At 48.3% G+C, this 27,239-nt stretch overlaps 1 protein-coding gene across 1 annotated transcript; it reads right to left on the bottom strand.

Annotated features, from left to right (window-relative positions):
* Positions 1 to 107: 107 nt before the first annotated feature.
* On the bottom strand, positions 108 to 25,724 carry SLC1A4 (solute carrier family 1 member 4). The gene is made up of 8 exons (XM_026017832.2): positions 24,969 to 25,724; positions 15,482 to 15,524; positions 13,407 to 13,469; positions 11,945 to 12,111; positions 7,464 to 7,697; positions 5,445 to 5,639; positions 4,807 to 4,941; positions 108 to 2,943 (listed from the first exon to the last, which is right to left on the bottom strand). Exons 1-8 carry the CDS (start codon positions 25,484 to 25,486, stop codon positions 2,709 to 2,711), a joined length of 1,590 nt encoding a protein of 529 aa, XP_025873617.2. The 5' UTR covers positions 25,487 to 25,724; the 3' UTR covers positions 108 to 2,708.
* Between the last annotated feature and the right edge of the window lie 1,515 nt (positions 25,725 to 27,239).

Below are 27,239 nucleotides of genomic sequence, written 5' to 3'. Positions count from 1 at the left end.
GGAAGAGCCCCATCTAGAAGAGCCCCAACTAGAAGAGCCCCATCTAGAAGAGCTCCATCGGTAAACGCCACTTGGACACACAAGAGAGCAATAAAGGAACGCGCAGATCCTAGTAGAAATACTGTATTCATTTGGAGGACTGCTATGTTTTAAGGCAAATGTCACGCACACCAAAACAGTCAGGGGTGAACAGTATTCGACAGTATTTACGACACGACAACATGTTAGAAGAGTGGTGGGGAGACAGCGTCAGAGAGTGAGAAAGTGGGATTTTCCCCAGCCGGGTCCCTCCTGGTCAGATCCCTCTTATGGACTGAAACACGGCACCTTCCTGCTCCCAGGGAAGGGGGTGCCCTCACCTCATGGGTGTGTGTGTGGGGTGTTGGTACAGAAGCCCCAGCTCCAGGCCGCGGTGCTCTCCCTACTGCACTGCCTGGCTCAGGACAGACGACGGTGGACCCCGGGATGTGCGGCTCCGATTTTTACGTTTTATGAAGTTTACTTTGAAAAAGAGGAAAATCAGTCTGCAGAAGCCATAAACGTTGTGGCGAGGTCACCTCTGTCCAAATTCAAACCTGCTTGGATTGGAGCTAAAACAATGTGTAGACACACGCACACATAAGTGCGTCTGTGCATCTGAAGCCATGTATCCACGTGAAGGAAGGAGAGAGAAGGATCTACTGGAGGCCGAAAAATAGTGAATGTTCATTTGCAATTTGGGATCAAACAATGTGACTGTCCTTTGAAAAAAATAAGGGATCAGCAGGGAGCCAGAGGGTGGAGGTTTCCAGGCACCTCTGGGCTCGTTCCTCTTGGCCTCACGGGGTTGGGAGCGGCCGGGCTGGTTTAAAGAGAGTTGGAGGGAGCTGGGCCTTCCCCCTGCCAGGCATTCTGTGCTCCAAGGCTCTTCCGGGCCCGTCCCACTGAGGCACACCCCCCAATCTGCCATCTCTGACCCCCCCACCCGTTCTCAACATCCGGGTCACACGTCTTAACAGCCTGTGCCGTCCGTGGGGCCTGGGTGACAGCAAGGCCACAGCAGCGGGGAGAATAAGAAAGCCCAGGAGCTGTTAAATGGCCTGTTGTGAGGTGGCAGGTGCCTGGGGCCCGGGAATCACGGGGAAGGGAACCTGGAAATGTGCTGGAAGATGGGGTGGTTCCTTCAGGAACACGTGAATCGGTAGGAAGAGTTTGCACTTGATGCTGGCAAATACCTACACAGGGAACAAGTGTCACGATAAGTTGCCACCGCACGCGGAGGACAAAGTTCTGTCCTACACGGCGTGTTCACTGGGAGAATGAAGCCTCCGTGGACAAAGGCATTCCGTGGGTTAAAAAAAAAAAAAAAGAAGAGCATAGGGGTGTTAGCACTTGATATCCAAGAAGTGCGATGGGTGTTTGCACGGACTCCATCAGTTTGCCTCACCAAATCCCTCTGAGGTAGGTAAGAGGCAGGTGATGTCAGCCCCATTTTATGAATGGGGTAAAGTGAGGCCTAGGACTTCGCTGCAGGTCACACCATGGAGACACACCGCCAGCCCCAGCCTTCCCTGTGCCTGGCCACACCGTCATCTCTACAAAGCCCCCTCACCTAGGTTCAAACCGGGTCAGCAGGTATCTGGAGGAACAGGGACACCTGGTTTACAGTTTTAAACTTCGATGGGCTGGTAGGGGAAGAAACCAAGCCCGTGGCAATTGGCCAAAGCCAGGGGGGCCTGAGGACCTGGGGATGGGGGTGCCCCACCCCACCCTAATTGGTGAGCGGGTTTGTGTTTTCTCGTTTCTGTGTTTGTTTTGCACGGCGCAGGATTTTAGGGGCCTGTTGAATTATAGGACTAGATTGATAAGCCAGCGGGTCCTAAGTGGGAAGCTCGAGGAGGGGGCGGGCCCTCTCTGGCCTGTTCCCAGAGCACGTGGATGAGGATAAAGCCATAGTGCTGTCGGAGGCCAGCTCACGGAAAGCAGGACACGTCCTTGGGGCTGGGACAAGAACGAGGACAACTGTGTGTGCCTGCCTGCGTGTGCGTGTCCGTCTGTCCTGGTCGGCTGCTTCCCCTCCCCTTGCCAGCTGCACCCCCTTTCCTCTGAGCTCAGAATTTAAGCTGTTTATGCGATGCCACTGACCAGAGCCCCCACAGTGCTAACACTGTCTGCAGTGTTTCCAGCTGGACGATGTGCGCCCCCCCCCCCCCCCCCCCCCAGCAACCAGTGCATCGGAACCAGCCACACGTCGCAGTAGCGAGCGATCCCGACACCTCACGTCCCAGCTCAGTGAATTCCAGCCAAGGGTAAGAATTTGGGAATTTCTCCAATGACCGGCTCACGAGGCCGTGTGCCAGAGGACCGTAAACCCGCCAGGTTCCCCGGAAGGCCCCCAAGACACAGCTGGCCGGGCGCAGTGAAGAGCACAGGTGCGTTGTTCTGAGCTTTAACTACCGGGTCCCCAGGGGGCCTGTCCTGCCCCCAGCCCAGCAGCCCCAGGACGTGTTTCCGAAGCACACGCAGTGGCACCTGTATGCCGATCAAGCCAAATGTCAGAGTGTCCTGGTGTTCGGGAACCGGGCCCCGCTGGGAAGCCCATGGCCTGCCCCCAAGAAGTGATCCTCAAACGGGTGACGGGGCCACAGCCCTGCTTGGGGCTCAGGTCGGGAGCGCGGTGCCCACGGGGCGGGCCACCCCTGCTGCCAGGCAGGCCCCAGGCCGGCCCCTCACAGAACCGACTCCTTGGATTCCAGTTCGGGGGCGCTGGCTGCGGGGCCGGCGGGGTTCTGGTGGGTCACCAGGGGCGACGTCTCCTCCTCCGATTTGCAGTTGGGGACGGCCTCCACTTTCACCTCGGTCAGCTCCTGCTCCCCTTTCTTCATCGCCTTCTGGTTGAGGTGGTGGAGGATGCCGGCGCCCAGCGCATCCCCTTCCACGTTCACCACGGTGGTGGTGCGGTCCCTGCGGGAGAAGAGAAGGCCGTGCAGGCGATGCTGCCGAGAGGGCCGGCGCCACCGCACCTGCGGGCCTGCCCTGCGGTCCCCTGGGCGCCAGGCCACTCAGGCTTGGGCCTCACTTTACTGTAGACCGAGTTCCTTTCAATATTCCTTATTCTCATGAAAGGAACAGACCCTGACTGGGGAAAACCTGGGAAGAGGAGAAGTATAAAGAAAACAAAAGTCGCCCATCCACACTTCACAACTGAGCGAATCTAGTAACACCTGATCCGTTACCTTCTATGTGCGTATTTACGTGTGGCAGACACCATCCTATGAAAGCCACGCAGCTGGGGCGATGGTGTAGACAGGGGTTCGTATCCAGCTTCCCTCCCGCTCACCGTACGCTGTGGGAACGCCCCTTTGTTCCCCCCCTCAACACTCTCCGCTGGGCGTTAACCTTCTTGGGCTCCCTGTGGCTGGCAAGCACCTCCCGTAGCACCGGCCTTTCCGGGAGCTTGTCTTCCCCCAGATTAGCCCAGTGACACCCTCTCTCCCGGGGCTCAGAGCAAGTACAGTGCCCACTCTGGAGAGAGGGGGCAAAGTGTGAGCTTGAGAAGCTGAGGGCTGTGGAAGCAGAGGCCACGGGGTGGTGGACGGCTCCTGGGACTTCGGGTTTCCACTGGGCAGTCTGCCCGGTGCCCCACGTCCCTGTTCCTGCCTGCCTCTACGGGGCCTGCCTGCCCCACGCAGCGGCAGCTGGCGGAGGAAGCAGACGGGGCCTCTGACACTCCGCTCTGGTCCCGTCCAACTCACCAGCTCAGGGGCCGAGTCCCCTCTGATGAGCCGTCTGGACAACGCGAGTCTCTGCTGCACATTTCACCTCCCTTGTTCTGAGGAGCCGGAAGGATTCTGAGAAGCCCCTTCAAGTTTCCAGGGCTCACACCAAAGGCTGGAACCCGCCAACCCCCAGTGGGCAGAGCCACGAGCCCAGTGCCAGACTCCAGGGTTTAGGGGAGCCCTGCTGGCTCTGGCCAGCCTGGCCAGGAGCGTCTTTCCTCACTAACGTTTCCTGAACGCTTTCCCGCAGGCCTGGAGCTCTCCTACGCACTGCGGGTACACTAGCTGACTTACTCTCCACCACGGCTCTGGGGAGGGCCTACGGCGATTCCCAGTTGACAGTGAGCAAGATCGAAGCACAGCACAGCTCCCATCACACCACTAGTAAGCGGTAAAGCTGGACCTGGGCTCCAGGGCTCGCTTCCTTACCCATGTGCTCTACTGTCCAGCATTAGTACCTCAGGTGACCTTCCCTATAACACAAGTATTGCTCATACCTAAAGAGGGTATCACATGACTCAAGGACGCCACACTCAGAATCAGCAGTCACAGTTCTGTGCCTTTTACAGGAGCCCTGGTGATGGTGGCCTGAATCACACCTCCTTCCTAACTCCTCCTCCGCTGAGTCCCACCCACTCACATCAGCTGGGTTTGTCTTCACTCCCCTGCCAGGAATCCTTGGATGTTCCAGGTCAACTATTCCCAGAGGCTCACTGCTCCAATGGCTATGACTCCTACGTAGCTCCTGATCTCCACTAGACCTTCGTGTCTCACGGTCCTGCACTGGGGGCCCAGCCCGGGTCTCGGACCCGTTTTCCTGGATGCACTAACCAGTAACGACATTTCATGGTCACCCATGGGTCTTCGACTCTCATACTGTTTAATTTTTCCTAGCTCTATATTTTGTCTTACCAGCTCAACTGTAGGCTCCTTCAATAAGGCATATTTGAAGTTTCTCTGCATGCCTCAGACCCAGCAGGGTGCCAAGCTCCAAGGGGAGTCAACAGAGACTTTCTTTTATTTGGTGCCCTTAAGACTTGCTACTTACACAATCCAGTCCACAGCCAGGATCAGAGAAAGGTCATGAGTGGGCAGCCCGATGGCCTCCAGGATAATGGCGATGGTGAGCACCCCTCCAGCTGGCACTCCTGCTGCTCCAACACTGGACGCTGTGGCTGTCACTCTAGGGGATGGCACAGAAGACTAGCCGTTAACACAGGGCATGGTGTGGGCGCAGGGAAACGCAAAATATGGCAGCTATTAGAAACCAAAACCATGGGGCGCCTGGGTGGCTCAGTGGATGAGCATCTGCCTTCAGCTCAGGTCATGATCCAGGGGTCCTGGGATCGAGTCCTATATCAGGCTCCTGCGAGGAGCCTGCTTCTCCCTCTGCCTATGTCCTCCTCTCTCTCTCTGTGTCTCCCATGAATAAATAAATAAAATCTTAAAAAAGAAACCAAAACCACACAGCCCTAGATCCTCCTGCCTGCTGAGCCCTTCGGAGGTGATTCCCTCTCCTCAAGTAATGAATTCACGCTGTCATCTTCTAAATGAGATGTCACCAAGTCATGGTGAGAATGGTATTCATGAGGTGTTTCAAAGGAAATCACACACAGGACAAAAACAAAGAACAAACCAACCCTCAAGTTTTGACCCAGGCCTAAAGATGGAGAATAACGAACTTACAGAATCGTGAAAATCTGCCCTGCCTTCAGCTCGACGTTGTTGAGCTGGGCAATGAACACGGCGGCCACGCACTGGAAGATGGCTGCCCCGTCCATGTTCACGGTGGCCCCGATGGGGAGGATGAACCTGCTGATCCTCTTGTCCACGCCGTTGTTCTCCTCAATGCACTTCATCATGGAGGGAAGGGTCGCTGAGCTGGAAAGGGAAAAACAGCCATGACAATAGCCCTTCCCAGCTCAGACCCAGGAACAGAGCAATTAGCATCATCCGATGTCTGGGTTTCTCCCCTTGAAGAAAGAGAAAAATTGGGAGTTGTTTCAACGTTTCTGTCACAATTGTGGGGTGATGTCAATTCCCCAATATTCCAAACCTGACTCCCTAGATTTACCTGTTCCATTACTTACCCGGATACATCTGTTCCAACAACTTCAAGAAACCCCACGTTACCTCATAGTGCGAAACGTTCTCAAGACCACAAAGGACCATTTATTGAAGAGACTGTCTTTTTTCCAGTGGATGGTCTTTCCTGCTTTGTCGAATGTTAGTTGACCATAAAGTTGAGGGTCCACTTCTGGATTCTCTGTTCTGTTCCATTGATCTATGTGTCTGTTTTTGTGCCAGTACCACACTGTCTTGATGACAACAGCTTTGTAGTACAACCTGAAATCTGGCATTGTGATGCCCCCAGCTGTGGTTTTCTTTTTTAATAGTCCCCTGGCTATTCGGGGTCTTTTCTGATTCCACACAAATCTTAAAATAATTTGTTCCAACTCTCTGAAGAAAGGCCATGGTATTTTGATAGGGATTGCATTAAATTGTGTAAATTGCCCTGGGTAGCATTGACATTTTCATAATATTAATTCTGCCAATCCATGAGCGTGGAATATTTTTCATCTCTTTGTGTCTTCCTCAATTTCTTTCAGAAGTGTTCTGTAGTTTTTAGGGTATAGATCCTTTACCTCTTTGGTTAGGTTTATTCCTAGGTATCTTATGCTTTTGGGTGCAATTGTAAATGGGATTTGAACACCAATAAAAAATAAATTAAAAAAAAAAGACCACAAAGGACAGTTTATGTGATATGCGAGTCTCCTCTCTTGAACTGTTCCCTGCTCTCCCACTAGAAAAGGCAAACTATGACTTTTTTCCCTTGTAGGCCAAGAAGGAGCAATGGTTGTAAGAGGCTGGTGAGCGACTATGTTCCTAGATGAGGAACAAGCCCTGCTCTCTCCAGCTAGCTCTGCGGGCTCCACAGACGGCGGCTGGCACCGCCAAGAAGCTGGTTTGTTCCTAAGCCACAGAAACTTCCCTCCCTAATTCTTTTTTTTTTTTTTTTTTTTTTTTTTACCACCACCACCACCACCACCTTATTATATAGCCATTCAGGACGGGGGGCGATGGGGAACATGCAGTGGAGAGGCAAAAGCCACAAATGTCTGAATGCAATCTGCTGCCATCCTTTGAAAGTTTTCAACATACTTGGAAAGCCCAATTTTGGAGAAGGATTTCCAATAGTGACATCTTTTGCACTAAATTAGATAATCCCACAACCCTGTGGACTCCCAGAAAGCTAAGCAGCCATTCCTCACCATGATGCCTTGGTCTTATTTTCTAATTCATGTATCTAGAGTGAGAATAGTTTATCTAGTTTATCTAGTTTATAGTTTAATAGTTTATCTAGTCCACCTGCTGCAATGCGTTTTTCAGTTAAGCGGTTCCCTTTCTTTACTCAGGCAAAGGTCTTACTAATTAGGGTGAGGACCCACAAGTGGGTTAAATAATGATCTGACCCCTAAGGACCAAGGAGGAGAAGGCAATGAGGCAGTTCCTCATTCTGGTGATCCCAGAAACCCACTTCCATAAAAGTGTGGGGCTGGCAATTCAAAAAACCGGACGAGACCAATTTAGAGTTTTCAATAAATTAAAATATGTCACGATGCTGGCTGTGCACCTACAACTGGCCTCACCTGGTTCCATATTAATATGGTGCAGGGCAGCCAAGAGCACAGGAAACGGACTCACCTGGAGCAGGTGGCAAATGCTGTGGCAAATGGTGTGACGAGGCCCAGGAGGAACCTGAATGGGTTTTTTCGTGTGAAAACAAAATAGATAAGTGGCAGAACAATTCCGCCATGAATAAAGTGGCCCAATATTGATGTGAAGATGTATTTTCCAAGGCTGGTCACCAGCACAATGATGTCCTTCATTTCCAAAATCTTGCTTCCAACCAGGAACATGATGCCCACAGGTACATACCTAGGACATGAGCACAGGTGCTTGTCAGTGAGAGTGATGTGATGACGGGCCTTGGAGATGCAGGCCCTTCCTGATACACAACACAGGGACTTTCAACTAAGTGGTCTTCATTTCTCCCTAGGATGGCCCTAAGGGTGGCTGGCTGGCTCAGTCTGTAAAGCATGAAACTCCTGATCTCAGGGTGGTGCGTTCAAGCCCCACATTGGGCGTGGAGCCTACTTTAAAAAAAAAAAAAGGAAGCTCTCCCTTGAATGATCCTGAAGAACTGAAAAGGATGGGCCCATTTTATAGGCTGTGAAACTGAGTGAAATGAACATGATAAACCACCATGGGCAACAGAGTCGGGACCAGAACCCAGATATCTCTCCCCTCTGATACATTATGTTCTTAACAGAGGGATGCTATCAACCACCTGGGCTCCCAGGTGGAAAGCCAAGGAACTCCTTAAGATCAAAGCCTCTGGGACTGGGAACTTGACTTTCAGCCTTGGTCAGGCTTATTCTGAGAACTGAGTAACACAAAAGACCAACACCTATTTTGCAGAATTGCTGTGATACAGAATTGAGCCAAAGCCGGGACTTTTGTTAAGTTTTAAATTCTCTGTGGTTTGGAGAACATGATTCCGTGGGAAAAAGTCATTAACAATGACCCTCGGGAAACACTCCTCGGACGTGAAGATTTTTTTAATGGCAAGACGGGAAGAAAAAAGGGAAGGAATGAACTCTGGGAGTTACAAACCCCCAAAGTCGGCTGTTTTGAATTGAATATAAATTTAGGGAGAATTTTGTAAGCATTGACTTTATTTGCAAGTTTCAATTACACAGATAAATACTATCACATAGTTCAAATTTGAAAGGGTTCAAAGGGATGAATAGTCTCCCTCCCACGTCTGCCCCCTTCCAAGTACTCCGTTTCCTTCCCTGGAGACAGCCACTGTCACTGGTTTCTTGAATTTTCCTTACGGAGATATTCTAAGCAGTGTTATTAATGTTAAATTCCATAGCAACTCATGAATGCATTCTCCTTTCAAAAAATTAAAACACGGGTTAGGTCAAAATCCTCTTCTGGGGCACCATCCTCACGCCCGACCCCTCGTCATGTAACTATTCCTACTTGCTATCCATTTGGATATACAGGTATGTATTTAAGTCTGTGTGTTTATTTTGAACCCCACAGTTTGTCTTTGAGATCTTTTCATGTCAATACATGGAAATCTACCTCATTTTGTCTTTTTAAATTGTGGGGAAATATGCATAACAAAACATTTACCATTTTAAGCTTTTTGAAGTGTACACTTTAGTGGTTTCGGGTACATTCACATTGTGCAACCATCACCACTCTCCATCTCCTGTACCCTCCGTATCCTGTGCTGAAACTATGTGTTCATTAAACAATAACCTCCTGTCCTGGGAACCACTGCTCTGTTTTCTGTGTCTGTGATTTTGACTGTTCCAGGTACCTCTTGTAAATGGAATCATACAACATCTGTCCTTTGGCGACTGGCTTATTTCACCTCGCATCATGTCTTCGAGGTTTCTTCATGTCAGGATCTCATCCCTTCTCAAGACTGAATCATAGTTCATCGTATGTGTGCATCACGTTTTGCATCACGTTCATTTATCAATGGACATCTGGGTTATTTCCACCTTCACCTCATTTTTCAAAAATATTATCCTCAGAACTGAAATCCTACAGACTATTTTGCCATCGTTCTGCTGATGGACCTCCGGACTGTTCCCAGGTTTCTGTCGTTGCCAACAATGCCCCAGGCAGCCTCTTTGGCCTACATGCCTGTGTTTTCTAGGGTAGAGACACCAAGAAATCGAACTGCTGAGTGGTAGGGTGTATATAGTTTACATTTTAGTGGATATCCACAAATTGTTCTCTCAAGTGGCTGTTTCAACTCACATTCCCACCAGCTGTCCAGGAGACTAATCTTTTCCCCGCACCACTGGCTCCCTGTTGCTGTGGAACATCTGGCGACACCGGGAGATGTTTTTGGTTGTCACAGCTTTGGGAAGGGGTTGCTGCTGGCATCTCAAGGGTGCAGGCCAGGGATACTGCTAAACGTCCCACCCTATGCTGGAAACTATCTTCACCCTTATCAATGCCTGATAAAACCAAACTTCTCATTTTCCGATTTCTAATGAGTTGGGCATCCCTTAAAATGTTGATTGGTCATCCAGGTCTCCTCTTCTATGAAGTGCCTGCTCACATACTTTGTCCACTTTCTTTCTTTCTTTTTTTCTTTTTAAGGATTTTAATTAATTAATTTATTTGACAGAGAGAGCACAAGCAGGCGGAGTGGCAGGCCGAGGGAGAGGGAGAAGAAGACTCCCCATGGAGCAGAGAACCCAATGTGGGGCTCGATCCCAGGACCCTGGCATCATAACTCAGGCTGAAGGCAGATGCTTAACTGACTGAGCCACCCAGGTGTTCACTTTCTAATAATATACTCAGTCTTTTTTCTTTTTCAACAACCAGAACTCTTTACATTAGTGCCTGTCAAATTGTCTTTGGTGTATTTCTATCTAGTCATGGACCAATATTCTTATAAAAGACAATGAAAGTATTAGAAATCTCATTGCAGGGGTACCTGGGTGGCTCAGTCAGTTAAGTGTCTACCTTTGGCTCAGGACATGATCCCAGGGTTCTGGGATCCAGCCCTGCCTCAGGCTCCTGGCTCAGCAGGGAACCTGCTTCTGCTTCTCCCTCTCCCTCTGCTATTCCCCCTGCTTGTGTTCTCTGTCAAATAAATAAATAAAATCTTAAAAAAAAATCTCACTGCAGACAGATAAACAGTTTGTGAACTGGTACCAGTTCTTTGGATACTAATGCTTTGAGATTTGTGTGTGTGTGTGTGTGTGTGTGTGTGTGTACATGTACACATTATATAACATTATATATAAATTTTTTTCATGAAGTGCCTTTCTTTATTCAAGGTATATTAGGTATATTTTGTATGCAAACATTTTATACTTTGATGTAGTCAAATTTAACAGCTTTTAATAGTTTTTACTTCTCATATTTTATTTATTTATGAAGAATTTCCATACCCCTATGTTTTCTTTCAATATTTCTAGGGGACTCCTCTCCATCTTTCTTCCTTCCTCCTTGGATAGTTTAATGTCTGGGTTGGTACCCTGATTATGGGAACAACCATGTTCATTCATTTATAAATAATCCATGGTTGCTTTCATCATAAAATGGCAGAGTTGGTAGTTGTGACAGAGACCATATGGTCTACAAAGGTTGCTGAGCCTGTATTTAATCCATTGAGGTGTTACATGGTGCAGGGTAGGCAGGTGCTTTGACATTACAGTAGGTAATTAGCAAAGGAAAGAAACAGAAAGAGCTGCTACTGGAGATCCTTCTCAAACCTGGTTGAGGCATTTTAAACCCTAATTCTGTGTGAGGTGCATTTGCTGGGCAACAGACTTCCCACTGCAGTCAGACACATGGCAGGGTCTGCCTTACTGAACACCTGCTTATGTAACTAGTACACTGAATTGAAGGAATGACTATAAATTGGTTTTCAGGTTGAAAACAAATGTCTTACATGAGGAACATCACTTTCTCACATAATTTCCTTTAATCCAAAATTTGGGAGCTTGAAGGGATAGGCACTGAAATCGGTATGATTTCTGAGAAGTCACCTTGAGACCTCCGGTCAAATTTGTCCTTGTTAGCCAGAAATCAATCCAATGGTTTTTATTAAACTGTGCATTTATTGATGCTACATAAATAAACATTTATGTAAAAAGAGACCATTCCAAGTTTATATATGCATGCGGTGGAAATGGATTTGTTTTCCATGCTGTGAAATATTATAGGAAGGGGCCCCTTTGAAGCTTGAGGTCTATTGTTTTAAGCCTTATTTTATGCAGCAGATAGCACATTTATGGAGTTCATGGCCCCAAAAGATGATACGGGCATCCCATATGATATAGATGATGGTGGAAAGTCATAAATAAATCACCAGTGATAGAATCATAAGGGGTCACTGTGGGTGCTGAAGAAGAGACTGGTAACGATGGCACGTGCCCGATTCTCTGAGGTTTTGGACAAGAGGAGAAACTGTCTCCACCTCCACCACCCCCTGTATCAAGTCTGGCCTACGGTGCATCAACCACAGGCTGAGCACCTAGCCAGGTGGCCCCACAGGGGTGACCTCGGACAGTAGACTTGGGTTCTTTTCTAGGTGGCAGGAGAAACGAGAGGGAGAGTACCAGGCGGGCCACACTTACCACATAATCCATGACACCAGCACCATCGTCGCCTCATTGAAGGCATTAAAGAAACGGATGAGCTCTTCTCCTTCAGAGCCGAGTTTCTTTAGGGCCACTCCTAACACCAGGGCAAAGAGGACCAATCCTAAAATGTTCATCCCTTCGATCTCAGTGCCAATGGGGATCTGTGGGGTCAGAGGAGACAAAGGGTCTAGTTTACAACAGGTGAGTGAGACTTCGAGTAGAGGTTGGACCATCACTGCAAAGCGTTGCTTTTATTTTATTTTATCAAGTAACATTTTCAATGCAGGGCTTGAATTCACCACCCTGAGCTCAAGACCTGAGTTGAGATCAAGAGTTGGATGCTTAACCGACTAAGCCACCCACGTGCCCCCAAAGGGTTGTTTTTAAGAGAAGAGCTGGTTCGTATAATATTGTATGTCAACTACACTGCAATGATAAATATAAAAAAATTAATTAAAAAAAATAAAAGAAGAGTTGTTTGGTGAGAAGTTCCTTCAGGTCGAGAGTCAATGATTTTAATTGTGCCTCCCAAATGTCAACAAATCCTTTGTTGCTAGACTGTTGCAGTGGCCTCCTAGCTGACAAATTTCACCAAAGATTTTCAGGATCGACATGGATATTTTCAGGATATTCTTTCCCAGGTCACTGATCTAAACAGATATACTGTATTCCTTATGTTTTCACATAATACTTAATCTCACTACTACAAGCATATATTGGACAAATGTTTTATTCCATCAAAACACATTATGATATTCTAAACAGGAGACGTAGGTCAGCATGGTAAAAAGAGAAAGAGCATTTTTACCATAGATCTGAGTTCTAGTCTCAGCTCTGATATTAAATAGCTTCTCTGACCTCAAGGTTCTTCACCTGCAGGATGAAGTGCATTGGACTAACTACTAGCTTTTGACTTTTTTTTTAAGTAGCACTTTTCCTCAAGAAAGGTAGAGCTCAGAGCCCCTCAGCCCTGAGAAGCTGTATGTGTGGTTGGAAAGGGCTCCTTTCTTTCCACGACAGCTCTGGAGCAGCACTGAATAATCAGTCCTCGAGGTCTCTGGTCCCTTCCAGCCCTATCATGAAGGCTGGGACCTCCCCAGTAATCGTTACTCAAAAAATATGTGTGAATGAATGATGGCTCTCAAGAATTTAAGCCCCTAAGACAAGTTTTATGCATAGAAGAGTGTTACAAAATATTTTTTGAAGAAAGGGACATTAGTTCCAATTTGCTGAAATGCATCTGCTGAAGATTCCAGGGCTACAGACGCTGGCCTTTGGCCACGTTGGTAAATAAATAACCTAAGGAGCAAACCTAATCTATGTTTTTCAGATAGTTCCTTCAAAGCCCAGAGTTGTCAGCCCTGCTGAGAAGCTGCATCATGTATGCTTCTTCAATTAAAAAGTATTGTTTGCTTTATAAATGATTTGCCACGAGTGATCTTCTAAAGAGCTTTACCTTTTCATGGGTTACGTTTCCGGAGCTCGTGTTGTGGATCACCTCTCTGTAATCAGTTGCATACTGGGAACAAGAGAAAGAGGAACCCGCTGTCAGTCACAGGTGGAGGCCAACCAGAGGAACTGAGGTCTGCTGGACCTCTTTACTCTTCTAATTCGCTCTGAGTGTTCTGGGAATTCCTTACTTGGCCTGACGAGGGCCTCTGAGAACTGCACAAAAGTTACTTAAGACCAAAGTGGCACACACCCCAGGAGGCCTCTGAGTTATTTAGGGACCCACACCATTAGGGACAATGGTTTGGAGGAGAAAGTCTGTGCATTGCAATTTTATGCTGACAGTTTGATATTTCAAACAGCTGACAAGTTATACTATTTGAACTTCGGTATTAATTTCGTAATGTTGAAGTTCATTTTTCAATGTGTGCTTTTATTTTCATTCATATGTTTATACCCTGTGTTGCTCCAACACTTATTTGAGCTTGACTGCTTTTCAGCATCTACTCCTTTTAAAAAATATTTTATTTATTTATTTGAGAGAGGATGAGAGCATGAGCCAGGGCTGGGCAGGTGGGGGGCGGGGGGCAGAGGGAGGAGAAGCAGACTCCCTGCTGAGCAGGGAGCCGGATGCGGGGCTCAGTCCCAGGACCCTGAGATCATGATCTGAGCTGAAGGCAGATGCTTAACCTCCTGAGCCACCCAGGCGCCCCTCCACATTTACTTCTAATCTGCCTTGGCATCTGCTCTCCAAAGCAAAGGGTGTGAGGCAAGATGGCCTTTTCTGGCTAAGTCTTGTGGGAGACTCACTTACCAGAAGTGAAATGACTCTCTAAACTGGGACCTACAACTGACTTCACATACTGCTGCACAATGCACACAGGTGTCTCCCTGCAGCAGAGCACACCATTGAATGGAGTCTGTTATAAAATGCCTTTTCTGACCCTTTCTAAGGACACCCGGCTCTGAACTGTCAAGAGGAGCCCATTACGGGGTACTGCTTGGTGCCTGCCTCTGATGAGGTCTGGTCTCTCTCAGCTCTGATTTGTCAAGCTTTCAGACAAGCAGAGGTGTTCAGCTGTCCTGTGATAAAGGATGACAGCGGAAACAAAACCCACCCCACGCCTTCTGTGAGCGGCACTGACAACCTCATAAACCTTTTCTTTCTTTCCCACCTCACATTATATATATAAGCCACAGCTGTGTTAGATGCAGATTTTTTTTTTCTTTTTTGAGAGAGAGAGGGGGAGGGAGAAGATGTAAATAGAAACAGAAAAGTCTTTGCTTGGAAAAGGCAATGAGATTAGTCCATCTAACCTAGATCTTTACATTCTTCCTCCTCATAAAGCATGGCTACAGGGACATTACTTGCAGTCTTGCTAAAATTAGGGAAAATTAGAAACAATCTGAATGTCTATCAATAAGGGACTGACAATAAAATTATGATATGCTCACACAATGGAATAGGGCCATTAACGTTATGCAGGAGGGTATTTACTGACGTGAAAAAATGTTTATAATATGCCGCCTTAAAAAAGAGGTTAAAAACAGTATTGTGGTATGTGTACATACTAACGAGATGTGCAGTACAACTATTTTTATTTTTAAAATGTGTGTGTGTGTGTGTGCACATGGAGAGCACACATATATCTGAAGGATGTATACCAAAACGTTAACGGGTATCTCTAGGTAGTGATTATGAGTGATTTTTACTTTCTTCCATATTTTTGCACTTTATTTTTTGCATGAGCATATATTACCTTTATAATCAGAAAAGTGTATATATATATATATTTTTTTTCTTAATTCTAAAACATTTAAGAGATCCCCAAAATGTGGTTTAAGGGTATTTATCAGGTGATATGAAAAGATGGTGGAACCAATGGGATATTTTAGAAAACCTTTTTGGTTTTTGTTGTTCTGTTTTGTTTGTTTTTACTGCAGGGTCCCTTCTATTAGAGTTTAGGCCAGAGTTACCAATTTTGTCAACAACACTACCTGTCTCGGACCCACCCTCTAGAGCATCATTTATACACCACCCCCATAAAAATCTCCTACTTTTAGCAAAGCATCAGGCCTTACCGTACGGAAAGTGGCAACCACAAGATTTGAGGGAAACAGGTTTCTGTTGGAAAAGAAAGCACTTGTCAGTGTTCTTAAAATTCAGCGTTCAAAGTATCCACTTTTAAGATGCACATTCCCGACAGCTCAACACACAGTGTTTCCTGTCCCTCTCCCCACAGCAGTTAGTGTGGGCCCTGCTTGATCCAAGCACCCAACTATGCCTCAGCTGCTGGGCCACCATAGATAACTCTGAGCGTGCTGATTTTTACCCTTATCTCCATCGTGGTCCTCTGGAAAATTGCATCACTTTCCTTTCCCCTAGAAGTTAAGCCCCATTGCAGTGGTTTTCAACGGGACTGGTACTGCCCACTGGTGAAATCCAACGGAATGTTTTCATTGTCGAAATAATTGGGGGGGCGTTCTTGCAGTTGGGGGAGCGTGTATTGGGGGGAGTGCCAGGTCCTGGCCATTCATCCTAGTGAATGTGGCCCTCACACTTTCCAAATTCCTATATGACACACCTGTAGATGGGAACCTTATTTATAATTACCTCGGACTAAACTAATTACAAAATAAGGTATTTTTTCTTTTTGCACAATTGGAACATACACTGAATTTTCTAGGAATACAATTACAGTGCAAAATGTGAAATAATTTTTTGTTTTGTTCGGAATATTCCTAGAAATTGTTCATCTTTCTGGAAAATCACATCACCGATGGCAAATTGTAGGATCTGGGTCCTTAATTACACACACCAGTATCAAGTACCAGTCTGCATTCACAGCTGTCTCATTAACGGTGAATGTAAATTCAGAAGAAAGCACCTAACCACTTTGTATTAGGATATTTACATATTGAAACACATTATTTTTATTACAAATTACTCTCCTTTTATCTTTTATATTACTGCTGAGTCATATTGATGTCTCAAAATTATGTGTGTATGTAATGCTATTTATGGATTTCATTTCAGAATGAAGGATTTTATAAAATATCTGTTATAAAAGAAGGGCAATAGAACTGATCAAGTTAAGCTAGAGCTTGAAACCAAAATCTATTAATGCAAATAGTTTTTTTTTTTAAGATTGTATTTATTTATTTGAGAGAGAGAGAGCAGAGCAAAAGAGAGCATGAGCAGGGGAGAGGGAGTTGCAGGCTCCCCTCTGAGCAGGGAGCCCCATGTGGGGCTCGATCCCAGGACCTTAGGGTCATGACCTGAGCTGAAGGCAGATGCTTAACTGACTGAGCCACCCAGGTGCCCCAAAGCAAACAGTTTTTATTGAGGGCCTCCTTTGGGGTAGGCTCTATGCAGGATGTTGGTACTGATATACGACAAAATACCAGTGACGGTCCATTTATAAAAGGCTGAGTCATCCGTTACAATTTGTGCCAAACTTACCCATTAATAGTTCTGGGGTTGAGTTGTTTACCTAGCACTAGAATCTCTAGGCAACCACTTGCAGTGCATTTGGTTTCAGAGGTAGGCAGGTCTGATGGCAACCCAGCTTGACAAGCAACGTAAGACAGACTCCTGGTAGTCACACCTTGTACAATACCCTCCCCTTGAGTGTGGGTGGGTCCTATGATTTGCTTTTAACCAACAGAATACAGCCAAGGTGATGGGATATCATTTTCATGATTAGGTTACATAAAATTGGGGCTTCCCTCTCGCTATTAGACTTTCTTTGTTGCAACTCATTCTTTATTAAAACTCATTGAACTGTACACCTAAAATGGGGGCATTCTGTTGTATTTAAATCATACCTCAAAATTTCCTAAAAGTTTAAAAAATAAGATACAGAGCTAACTACAAAGGGTTCATGACCAAAAAAACACATACATTCAAGGGGATGACTGGACTTTCTAAAGGTCATCTCTCAGATACTAGTCCCCGGGAAGGCACCCCCTGGGGGCAGGGAGATGTAGCTCCTGCATCCACAAAATCACCCTCTCTTCCGTTTGCCCCTCTAGTTGCCACAGACCAGGCACAGTCCCTCCTGCCCACACAAAGGGCAAGGTGCTGAGGCTCTAGGAGTAAAGCAAAACATTTCTCTGCACTCTTCACAGATTGTGCCGTTGGTGTATCTAAAAAGTTATTGCCTTTCTAAAGGTCATTTAGGTTTTCTGTGTTGTCTTACACTTAGGTCTGTGACCCATTTTGAGTCAACTTTTGTGAATGGTGCAAGGTCTATGTCTAGGTGTCGGCTGTCCAGCTGTTCCAGCACAATTTGTTGAAAAGCTTACCTCTGCGCCATTGTATCTCCTCTACTTCTTTGTCAAAGATCAGTTGACTACATCTCCTTGGGTTCTCTATTTTGCTCCATCGATCTATTTGACTATTCTTTCACCAACACCACACTGCCTTGATTGCTGTTGCTTTATGGTAAGTCTTACATAGTCAGGTAGGGTCAGGGCTCTCACTTTGATCTTTCTGCAAGCTTCTTACAGAGGCTGCTGTGAATGAGCTCTGGCTTCCTTATTCCTGAGCTCTCCTGCACCAAGGGATCAGCTGTTTGTCATGCAAGTAGCTTTGCTCCTCAGAGCTCTGTCTTCGGGCACTTTTCCTAACTCCTCACATTCACACAGTAATTCCGTTCTGTGTAACTAAGTTCAAAATAAGAAACATTTGAGCTGGAAGAGATTTTAAAGGTGGTCAAGATCAACCTCCTCACTTAGCACGAGGGGCCACCAAGAACCCAGAGGCGTTAGCTGGTACATCTCCCATTCAGGCTCTACCTAACACTGTCCAATACGGTAGTTGCGTGGTTGTTGGACATATGAAATATGGCTGGTGCTATGGAGAATCTGGATTTTTAAATTTTCTTTTTCTTTCTTTCTTTCTTTCTTTATTTTTTTTAATAACATTTTTTAAATTTTTTTTTTTTTTTTTTTTTTTTTTTTTACTTATTTATGATAGTCACAGAGAGAGAGAGAGAGAGAGAGAGAGAGGGGCAGAGACACAGGCAGAGGGAGAAGCAGGCTCCATGCACCGGGAGCCCGACGTGGGATTCGATCCCGGGTCTCCAGGATCGCGCCCTGGGCCAAAGGCAGGCGCCAAACCGCTGCGCCACCCAGGGATCCCAATTTTCTTTTTTTAAAAAAGATTTTATTTACCTATTTATTCATGCGAGACACACAGAGAGAGGCAGAGACACAGGCAGAGGGAGAAGCAGGCTCCATGCAGGGAGCCCAATGTGGGACTGACTGGATCCCTGGACTCCGGATTCATGCCCTGAGCCGAAGGCTGATGCTCAACCACTGAGCCACCAAGGTATCCCTAAATTTTCTTTACATTTAAACTAGTTAAATTTAAACACTTGTGGCCAGTGCCTATCATACTGGACATTGCAAATTTAGAGTTCTGAGATCCAGAGTCTGGGAGGAAAAAGGACCAAATGGTCTTTCCATGCTTTACCTCTACAGTCTCTATTTCATTGGGTGTTAGGATGCTTCTAACCACTGAGCTCTGTATCTTATTCAAATTCTCAGATATTTCCTTTTTCTGTTATCTGATCCTTAGACATTTACTTAAATTACATAACACCAGATGTACATTGGACCCAAGTTTCTCTAACATCAGTAGGCTATGAAAACAATTCAGTAGTTATAGCCAACATTTTATAAAATATGCGATACATCAGACAGAATCGAAAATACCAGAATGTAGCACATTTAAAATGAGGTTTTGTGGCACTTGTTTCATGTTGTGTATGTGCAGGTGGAGGTGGGGGCATATATGTATTGATGCCATCATTTAAAGTGTATTTCTTAGAGTAGGTCTGAGTCAAAAACATTTGCAAAAATGTCATGTCTGAACTAAATTCAGAGACCCAAGTCAGACGGAATGAGGAAAGAATGAACGGACAAGGCTTTTTGGTGCTAGAGGGATCTTTGGGTACATTACTTAAACAGAAAACCAGTATGAGATGAGGCTGAAAGGGCCAGAGCAGAACTTCTGTTAGCGGGGTAGTGTACACTCGTGCAGCTCACACAATGAAAAACTTCAAAACTGTTCCTTCTTTATACATCTGGGACTGTGTGCTCTTCTGATCCTATTCGTCAAGGGGTGGTATGCATTTCCCTGTCCTATATGAGAAGAATGGAAAACAATTTACTTTTGCTTAGGTATATTTTTTTGTTCCAGAAATACTTCCTCTTATTTAAGTTCAAAAATTCTTTACCGTATTTATGAAAATTTCAAAGACTGTTCAGAACAGGATACAGCATGGTATGTACACCTGCTAAATATTTATTATCCTCAGTGCTTATTGTTACAGAGTCCGTTAACAGGGCATGCCCCTTCAGATCTTGACCCCCCACAAGGCTGAGAGCAGAGGAAGGGCTAGCGATGGAGGGCTCACATTATGGTGACAGTGGGGGACAGGGGAGTAATCTACCCTCTTTTTAAGACCTATATCCAGTTTTAGATTCTAGCTGGAAAGGTTAATGCCAGGCCCCTGGGGTGAGGGGCTTTTGGGGAAATAAGGCTACAAACAGTATGAATTCTCTGTAACAAGTGGCCTGAGGGCTGTCCCTGAGGGGCTGGGACACTTGAGAATATTAGCAAGACACTCCAATATTAACTCACTTCATCCTCATAACAAATGTAGGTAGTAGATACTATTATAGGCCTCATTTCACAGATAAGAAAACTGAGGGATAGGGAGGCTTAATGACTTGTCCATTCAGCTAGTGAGCGGGAGAGTGGATTCAAACTCAGGTAGTTGACTGCAGTGTCTGCCTTTTTTTTTTTTTTTTTTTTAGATTTTATTTTATTCATGAGAAACACGGTGAGGGGTGGGGTGAGGAAGAAGTAGGCTCCCTGCAGGGAGCCCCATGTGGAACTCGATCCCAGGACCCTGAGATCACAACCTGAGCCAAAGGCAGATGCTCAACCACTGAGCCACCCAGGTGCCCCCTCAGTGTCTGCTTTTAATCACCATCCATGCCACCCCTTTGGGTGCATGTTCTTTTCAGTGTCTTAACTATCCAGGTAGCCTTCTGGGTGGCAGAAGGAAAGAAGTCGGGTTAAAAACCTTATATTATTATTATTTTTAAATAACAAGCTGACACTCTTTTTCTTTAGTGACTAATTAGGCAGGGAAACCTCCATTCATTTGGACCCTTGTTAGATTTGCTAAGAGTTGGGACGCCTGGGTGGCTCAGTGGTAGAGCATCTGCCTTCAGCTCAGGGCGTGACCCTGGGGTCCTGGGATCGAGTCCCACATCAGGCTCCCTGCAGGGAGCCTGCTTCTCCCTCTGCCTGTGTCTCTGCCTCTGTGTGTCTCTCATGAATAAATAAATAAAATCTTAAAAAAAAAAAAAAAAGATTTGCTAAGAGTCTGCATCTTGCCTATAGAAGAGAGCCACAGGCATTGGCCATAAAGCCTGCCTTGGCCAGCAGTTCGAAGAAATGATTTACTATTCACTCCCTGGACTGCAATCTGGGGGCTTATATTAGAGCTCAGTCTCCGATTGGTTTCTTCGCAGCTCTTAAAGAAATGTTCTTCTTTGCAGGTCAAGAGGCATCACATTCACACAAGTCCTTGAGAAGGAAAGTTAAGTCCCTCATGCCTCCCTCTGTGAAGGGAAAGGCTCAAAGCACTGTCTGCTATTGAGAAGGCTGGGCAACGGGCAAAATCTCACTTGTGTCTACCAGGCCCGTGGCTGCACCCTGCTACGCTTCTGCATGACACAGTGGCCCAGGGCCATTCTCCTGGCAGCCAGTGCAGACAGAGCCATAGGCCAGGGAGCTGTCACTACCTGCCACCTTTACAGATAAGCCTCTGGTTTTCCATTTGAAAACTACAACTTTTAACATCCAAGGGAATGTTAGAAGCCAGTTGTCTCAACCCTTTCCACTTAGAGCTGAAGAAAACTGAGGTCATTTTTGGAGACCACAAACATGTAATGAGGGGGAGGGAGAAACTGGAATGTCAGAGAGGATATGTCAGGATTTCTGCTCCCTTTTAGAACGGAAGGCTCTTCGATGTTCAGTTCTGACTTCTACATTTTCCAAATTCCCCGCAGTGTTGATTCTACTTGTCCAAACATAGTCAGTAGCCGATTACTTCTTTTTCTCCAAGCTCCATATAGTTCCCAACATACCTAAAAACATTGGCTTCAAGTCATCCTGAGCAACCCCAGACATTTTCTCCAGACGCATTTATTCTTCTTCTTTCAGACTGAAAAGAGGGCCATCCCCGTAAGTCCATGTGAAACAGACACCCAAGATCCCCAATAACTCTGTAACACTGCTCCACTTGTAACCAGAGCAAGCATGCAGTGGGCCAGTCCTGGCCTCAGAGCTTTACAGACGTTGATTCATGTAACCCTCAGAACAATCTTCTGAGGTAGGTGCTTTCGTGATGCCTAACACAAAGACGAGGAAGCCAAGACACAGAAATTAGGGACATGTTCTAGGACTCACAGTCTGTAAGGCTCATTAGGGACCTAGAATTTCCATAATGACTGAGTTCCTTATAACCCCTTTCTGTCTCTTTGGTGCCCAATTTCATTTTGGATGAAAAGCCATGGCTCAATCACGTGGGTCGTACCCAGTTCTGAGAGTCCTGTGCTGTTCTGGGTCCCCAGGCATAAAGCTCAGCGCTGCTCAAGAGAACACTGGGGCTTTCCCAACCTGCCAGGTACTATCCATCATCCCTTCTCAGCTCCCAAAGGGCCTGCTTCTAGCACCAGTGTCTCAAATATACTCCCCAGTCTTTGTTATTTCTAATCTGTTGGCTGTTGGGAAATCAAACCACTCAGCAATGGCATTTTGAAAATCTTCTAAAAGTTATAATGAGTATCTATTAACTTCATTTCTTCCTGACTCATAGTGCCATCTTGCAAAAAATTCAAAATTGTAGCAGAGCAGCCCGGAGGCATGCCCCCACCGGCCAACCTCAGCAGCTGCACGAAGTCATCAGAGACTTCTCCCTCTCCCTCTGGGTGTTTAAGTTCTGGGCAGTTCCCCCGTGAGGGCCTGCTGGATACCTGAGGTGTTTGCCAGCTATTTTATTTCATTCAGGGCCCGCAGGCAGAAAGGACTGCACCCTGCCTCTGCCAAGGAACATGCCCAGAGTCACATAAAATCAGCATCCGCGGGGTTTCTTTGAAGAAAGCAAACCTAAAACTTTTACCCAGAGACCCAGGAAGCATGCAGATGTGGCTCAGAATTCAGTTCCCTCTCACAAGCTGCTCAACGTGAAAGCCAAATCTGAGCAGCAGTACGCAGGCTTTCCCTCACTGACGGGGCTCAGGTCCTGTTTAGAGGAAGTGGGCATCTGCCCTGACCCACATCATATTCTTACCCGATTCCCTTTTGGCCCAGAGCATGCATTTCTGAGACAGTCGGACTAGAACACAGCATGGCACCATTAAGAGGGCACGCTGACTTGGGGGAGGGAAGAGTGGGAGAAAGAGAGCCCTGAACCCTGGGCCATAGTTTCTCTAATCCCTCTTTTGATAAACCACTCTGTGACCGTGAGCAAATCACTTAATCTCTCTCTGTCTCAGTTTCCTCAGTCGTAAAATAGGATCATACCACCTGTCCTACCTTTATCGGTGAGCTGCTGTAGGTTGGCTGTGGAAGCGGATGAAATGCTGCCCGTTCCCAACAAGCCACGACAAAGGCTCTCTTGGTCTCTTCCCAAGTCACTGAAAAGTCTGCACCCACACTGACCACTAAGCCATGATGCTGGGTCACCATTACTTCAGAAGTGGCAGCTGTAGCGGTTAGGATCTAAAACTAGAAAATCTCGGGGCACCTGGGTGGCTCAGTGGTTGAGCGTCTGCCTTTGGCTCAGGTCATGATCCCAGGGGTCCTGGGATCAACTCCCCCATCAGGCTCCCTGCAGGAAGCCTGCTTCTCCCTCCACCAATGTCTCTGCCTCTCTCTTTGTATCTCTCATGAATAAATAAATAAAATCTTAAAAAAAAAAAAAAAAACTAGAAAACTGGGATCAGGAAACAAGATGTAAAAAAAAAAAAAAAAAAAAAAAAAGGAAACAAGATGTCCCTTCCTGGACAGATGGTAATAAACTAACCTCTTACCTTGTCCTATTTTGGGGCCACTGTCCCTCTTTTGGAGGTAAAAGAATGCTACTGAGCCTCCCTCTGGGGACCACTAGCAGGTCAGAGCTGGGCATCCTTACTTCCTTCCCTGGGCCACTGATCTCAGCAAAAAAGAATCTTTTAACCCCATAACGACCTTCCATCCTATAGAAATTTGATGATATGCTGAATGTAATAAGCCAAAAGCACCCTCAGCACCCCACTAGAAGTCCCAGAACTTTAAGGATCTTGAAAGAGAAGATTCCAAATATCAAGCTGCCAGATACCAAAGACACTGCGATTGCATCAAAGTCCTAATAGGCACCTCTACCTGCCTTTTGGTAAAAACTTTTTGGTCCCCTTCATCAGAGGGTTTTTTTTCCCCCAATACAAAAGCTCTGGATTTTTCATTATTGTTGTAGTTTCAAATGAACACACTCTCAAGTGGCAGACAGTCATCACATTTTCCAGAGGGAGGAAAGGAAATAGCAGGAAGTCAAGTCACTTTGCCCAGAGTTTGCTGTTTTTCACAGCCTCAGCTACGAGGAGTTTTGCCTCAGTGACTCCAGACAAAACATACCTCCAAGGCTCCGAACCCAGAATTATCGGAAACTTGGAGAAGGAGCCAGCGGAGCTCCTCACTCAGCTGAACCTGGCCAGGACCCTACATGCCATGCCTCCAGGCTGCGGTCTTCCCATCTGTGAACTCTGGGCTAAAGGAGAAACCCAAGGGAGGCTGAGGCTTTGGATAAATCCACCGAAACAACACTGCCTCTTAAGAGATTAAATGCAACTTCTGAGAGTCGCAAAAAGCAGGCAAAACTCTCTCCCTTCTAGAACTCACCCTTCTGAATAAAGTTCCTTGAAACTCCCAATACTCTGCAGTGGTCCTGACTGTGGGGTGGCCAGCAACCTGTCCCAAGTGTGTGGGGGGGTGGGGGGGTGGGGGGAGGAGAGCCACGTTTCTGGGCAATGAATGGGCCTCATACAACTAACCCCAGCCTCCTTACCCTTGGATCCACTGACAAGTCTTTGAAAATTGCCACCTTCCTCTGAGCCAAAGGGCTTTAACAGGGAAGGCCGGAGGTTAGAGAGAGGAGGAGGACACAGGCAAAAGGCAAAATTCAACCAATGCTCCCTGATGCGGAGAAAACAGGGTGAAGATATCGGGGTGTGGTTGGGACGTTTTCACCGGGGAGGGCGGCCGGAGTCGGAGCTCAGCACAGGTGAGACATGCTCTTCCCTAACACACTCCCACCTAACGGTAGGGCCTGTTCTCGCTAAAAGATGCTTTCGGTACCCGGAGATCTTAAAAAAACGTTCAAGGCCACCACCAGCAGCCAATTAGGAACGAACGCTCAGCAGTGGCGAGGGCCGGGTGCGTGTGCGCACCTGGAGAGGTTGGAGAGGTCGGGGGTGCGCGCGCGCGGGGGGGGGGGGGGGGCATTACCTGGCCAGGTCGAGGAAGGAGTCCACCGTCTCTTTGGGGGCCGGAGGGGACCCCGACTCCTCGAGCCCCAGGTCGCTGGACTGGAGGGTCTGCGCGCCAGACCCGGGCTTGACGACGAACGCCAAGGCGACCGCGAGCGCCGAGGCGCCCAGCGTGGTGAGGCCGAAGTAGGCGACGGCGATGCCGCCCAGGCGCCCGAGCGAGCTGGCGTCCAGGGAGGCGGCGCCCGACACCAGGCTGCAGACCACCAGCGGCAGGATGATCATGCGCAGCATGCGGAGCAGCATCTCGCCGGGGAAGGCCAGGTAGGCCACCTGCGCGCGGCGGAGGCCGAGCCCGCGCAGCGCCGCGCCCAGCCCCGCGCCCGCCAGCACCGCCGACACCGTGAGCAGCACCAGCGCGTGTCGCCGCAGGAAGCCCGCGCAGCGCCGCGCCCCGCCCGACCCGGGCGCCCCCCGCTCCGCCGCCCCCGCCGGGGCGCGGTCCAGGTAGCCGTTGGTCTCGCTGCTCTTCTCCATGGCGCCGAGCCGGAGGAGGCGGGGGCCCGGCCCGGGATGCGCCGGGGGCCTCGGTGACCCACCCCGCGGGCGCCCGGGGCGCGGGCGCAGAGGCAGGCGCGCGAGGGGCCGGCGGAGGCGCGGGCTGGAGCCCCGGGCTGAGCCGATCGCGCCGCGCCCGGCCTCCCGCCGCGGCCGCGGGCTGCAGATGATGCAACGCGGGGGCCGCGAGGCGGGACGCGGAGGGCGAGGGGAGGGAGCCGGGAGCCGGGGGCCGCGAGCCGCGCGCGCCCCGCCCCCTTCACGCCGCCGCCCCGCCCCCCGCGCGGCTCCGGCCAATCAGCGCCCGCGAGCCGCCGCCGCCCGCGCGAGGGGGCGGGGCGCCGGGCCGGGGCGCCGCGGGGGCCTGGGGGCGCCGCCCCCCGCCCCGCCGTGCCTGGGCGGGGCTCGGGGTGACCGCGGCGGGGCGGCCCGGGCTCGTCTGCACCTGCCGGGACCGCTCGCGCGGTCGGAGGGCCCGGGAGGACGTGGAACGCAGCGTGGGGGTTGGGGCGCCGCCGGGGTGGGTGCACCCGGCCGCCTCTCGTGCAAAAGGACCGCGCGCGCCCCGGCCGCGCCCTCCAGCCTCGAAGCGCCTCCTCCAGGCGCCCGGTGCAGAAGAGCGCGATGGATGGTGGGGGATGAGCTAGGGGAGCCTTACCTACCCCACGTTCACTAAGGGCTGTAACCGGGCTTCACCTGTACGTGAAACGGGGTCCCTGGGGACGGGGGTGCGCCCCAAACCCAGCGCGGGGCCTCCAGTGCGCAGCAGCGCTCTCCGGGTCAAGGCCTCCCGGGGAGGCCCTGGGTTGCCGGCTGTGCGCTCAGCCTGCAAAACTCTTCTAGAATCTGCAGCTCTCCCCCCCCCCCCCCCCCCCCCCCCGCCCCCACGACTTCCAGCTGCTGCATCGCCACCACGTAGTGCACAAGCCCCTGGGCCTCCCTCCGGGCCCCAGACGTCGCAGGCCAACTACCCAGAGTGGTTTCATCACCGGCTTGCGAAGATGTTCACATTCGATTCGTTTCCTTTTTATTTCAACTTTTATTTAATATCTGCTGTGGTCGTGGCAGATATAGGAGAGACCTCGGCAGAGTCGTTTTACTCTGTCGCATTTATTAGGTTCTTTTTTTTTTTCCCCCCCCCATATTTTCTCATTCTGCTCTGGAAAGGAATAATTGGTCTTTTCAGACTTCTGTGAAGAGGAAGTCTTCTTACAGGGGGCTGACCTGAGTTAAGGAGGAAGGCAGTTACTCTAGATCTTTTGTGGAAAAGGAGTCATGGTAGAACATGCCATGACAGATAATAAGTGCAAATGAAAATGCTTTCCTAAGGACCTTTGAGGAGCTGTCCAAATTTTTAAGACTGGTGAGGATTTCCTTGGTTGACAACAGCCAACCAGCCAGCCATTGGCTGAAATTTGTAGGGTTTTTTTTTTTTCAAGATGTATTTATTTATTTATGAGAGAGAGAGAGAGAGAGAGAGAGAGAGGCAAAGACACAGGAGGAGGGAGAAGCAGGCTCCATGCCGGGAGCCCGACGTGGGACTTGATCCCGGGACTCCAGGATCTCGTCCTGGGCCAAAGGCAGGTGGCAAACTGCTGAGCCACCCAGGAAACCCCTTGTAGGTGTTTTTGATGGAGGGACGGGAGTAAGTGTCAGGTGAAGAGCTGAACATATTTTTATATTTTCAGAACACAGTTTATTTCTCTGTGTGCACTGAAGAAAGGATTTTCTA

Source organism: Vulpes vulpes, chromosome 16, assembly GCF_048418805.1.
Source record: "Vulpes vulpes isolate BD-2025 chromosome 16, VulVul3, whole genome shotgun sequence".
NCBI classification, from domain to species: domain Eukaryota; kingdom Metazoa; phylum Chordata; class Mammalia; order Carnivora; family Canidae; genus Vulpes; species Vulpes vulpes.
Note: the sequence above shows the minus strand (reverse complement) of the source record. Positions and strands in the feature narration are given on the sequence as shown.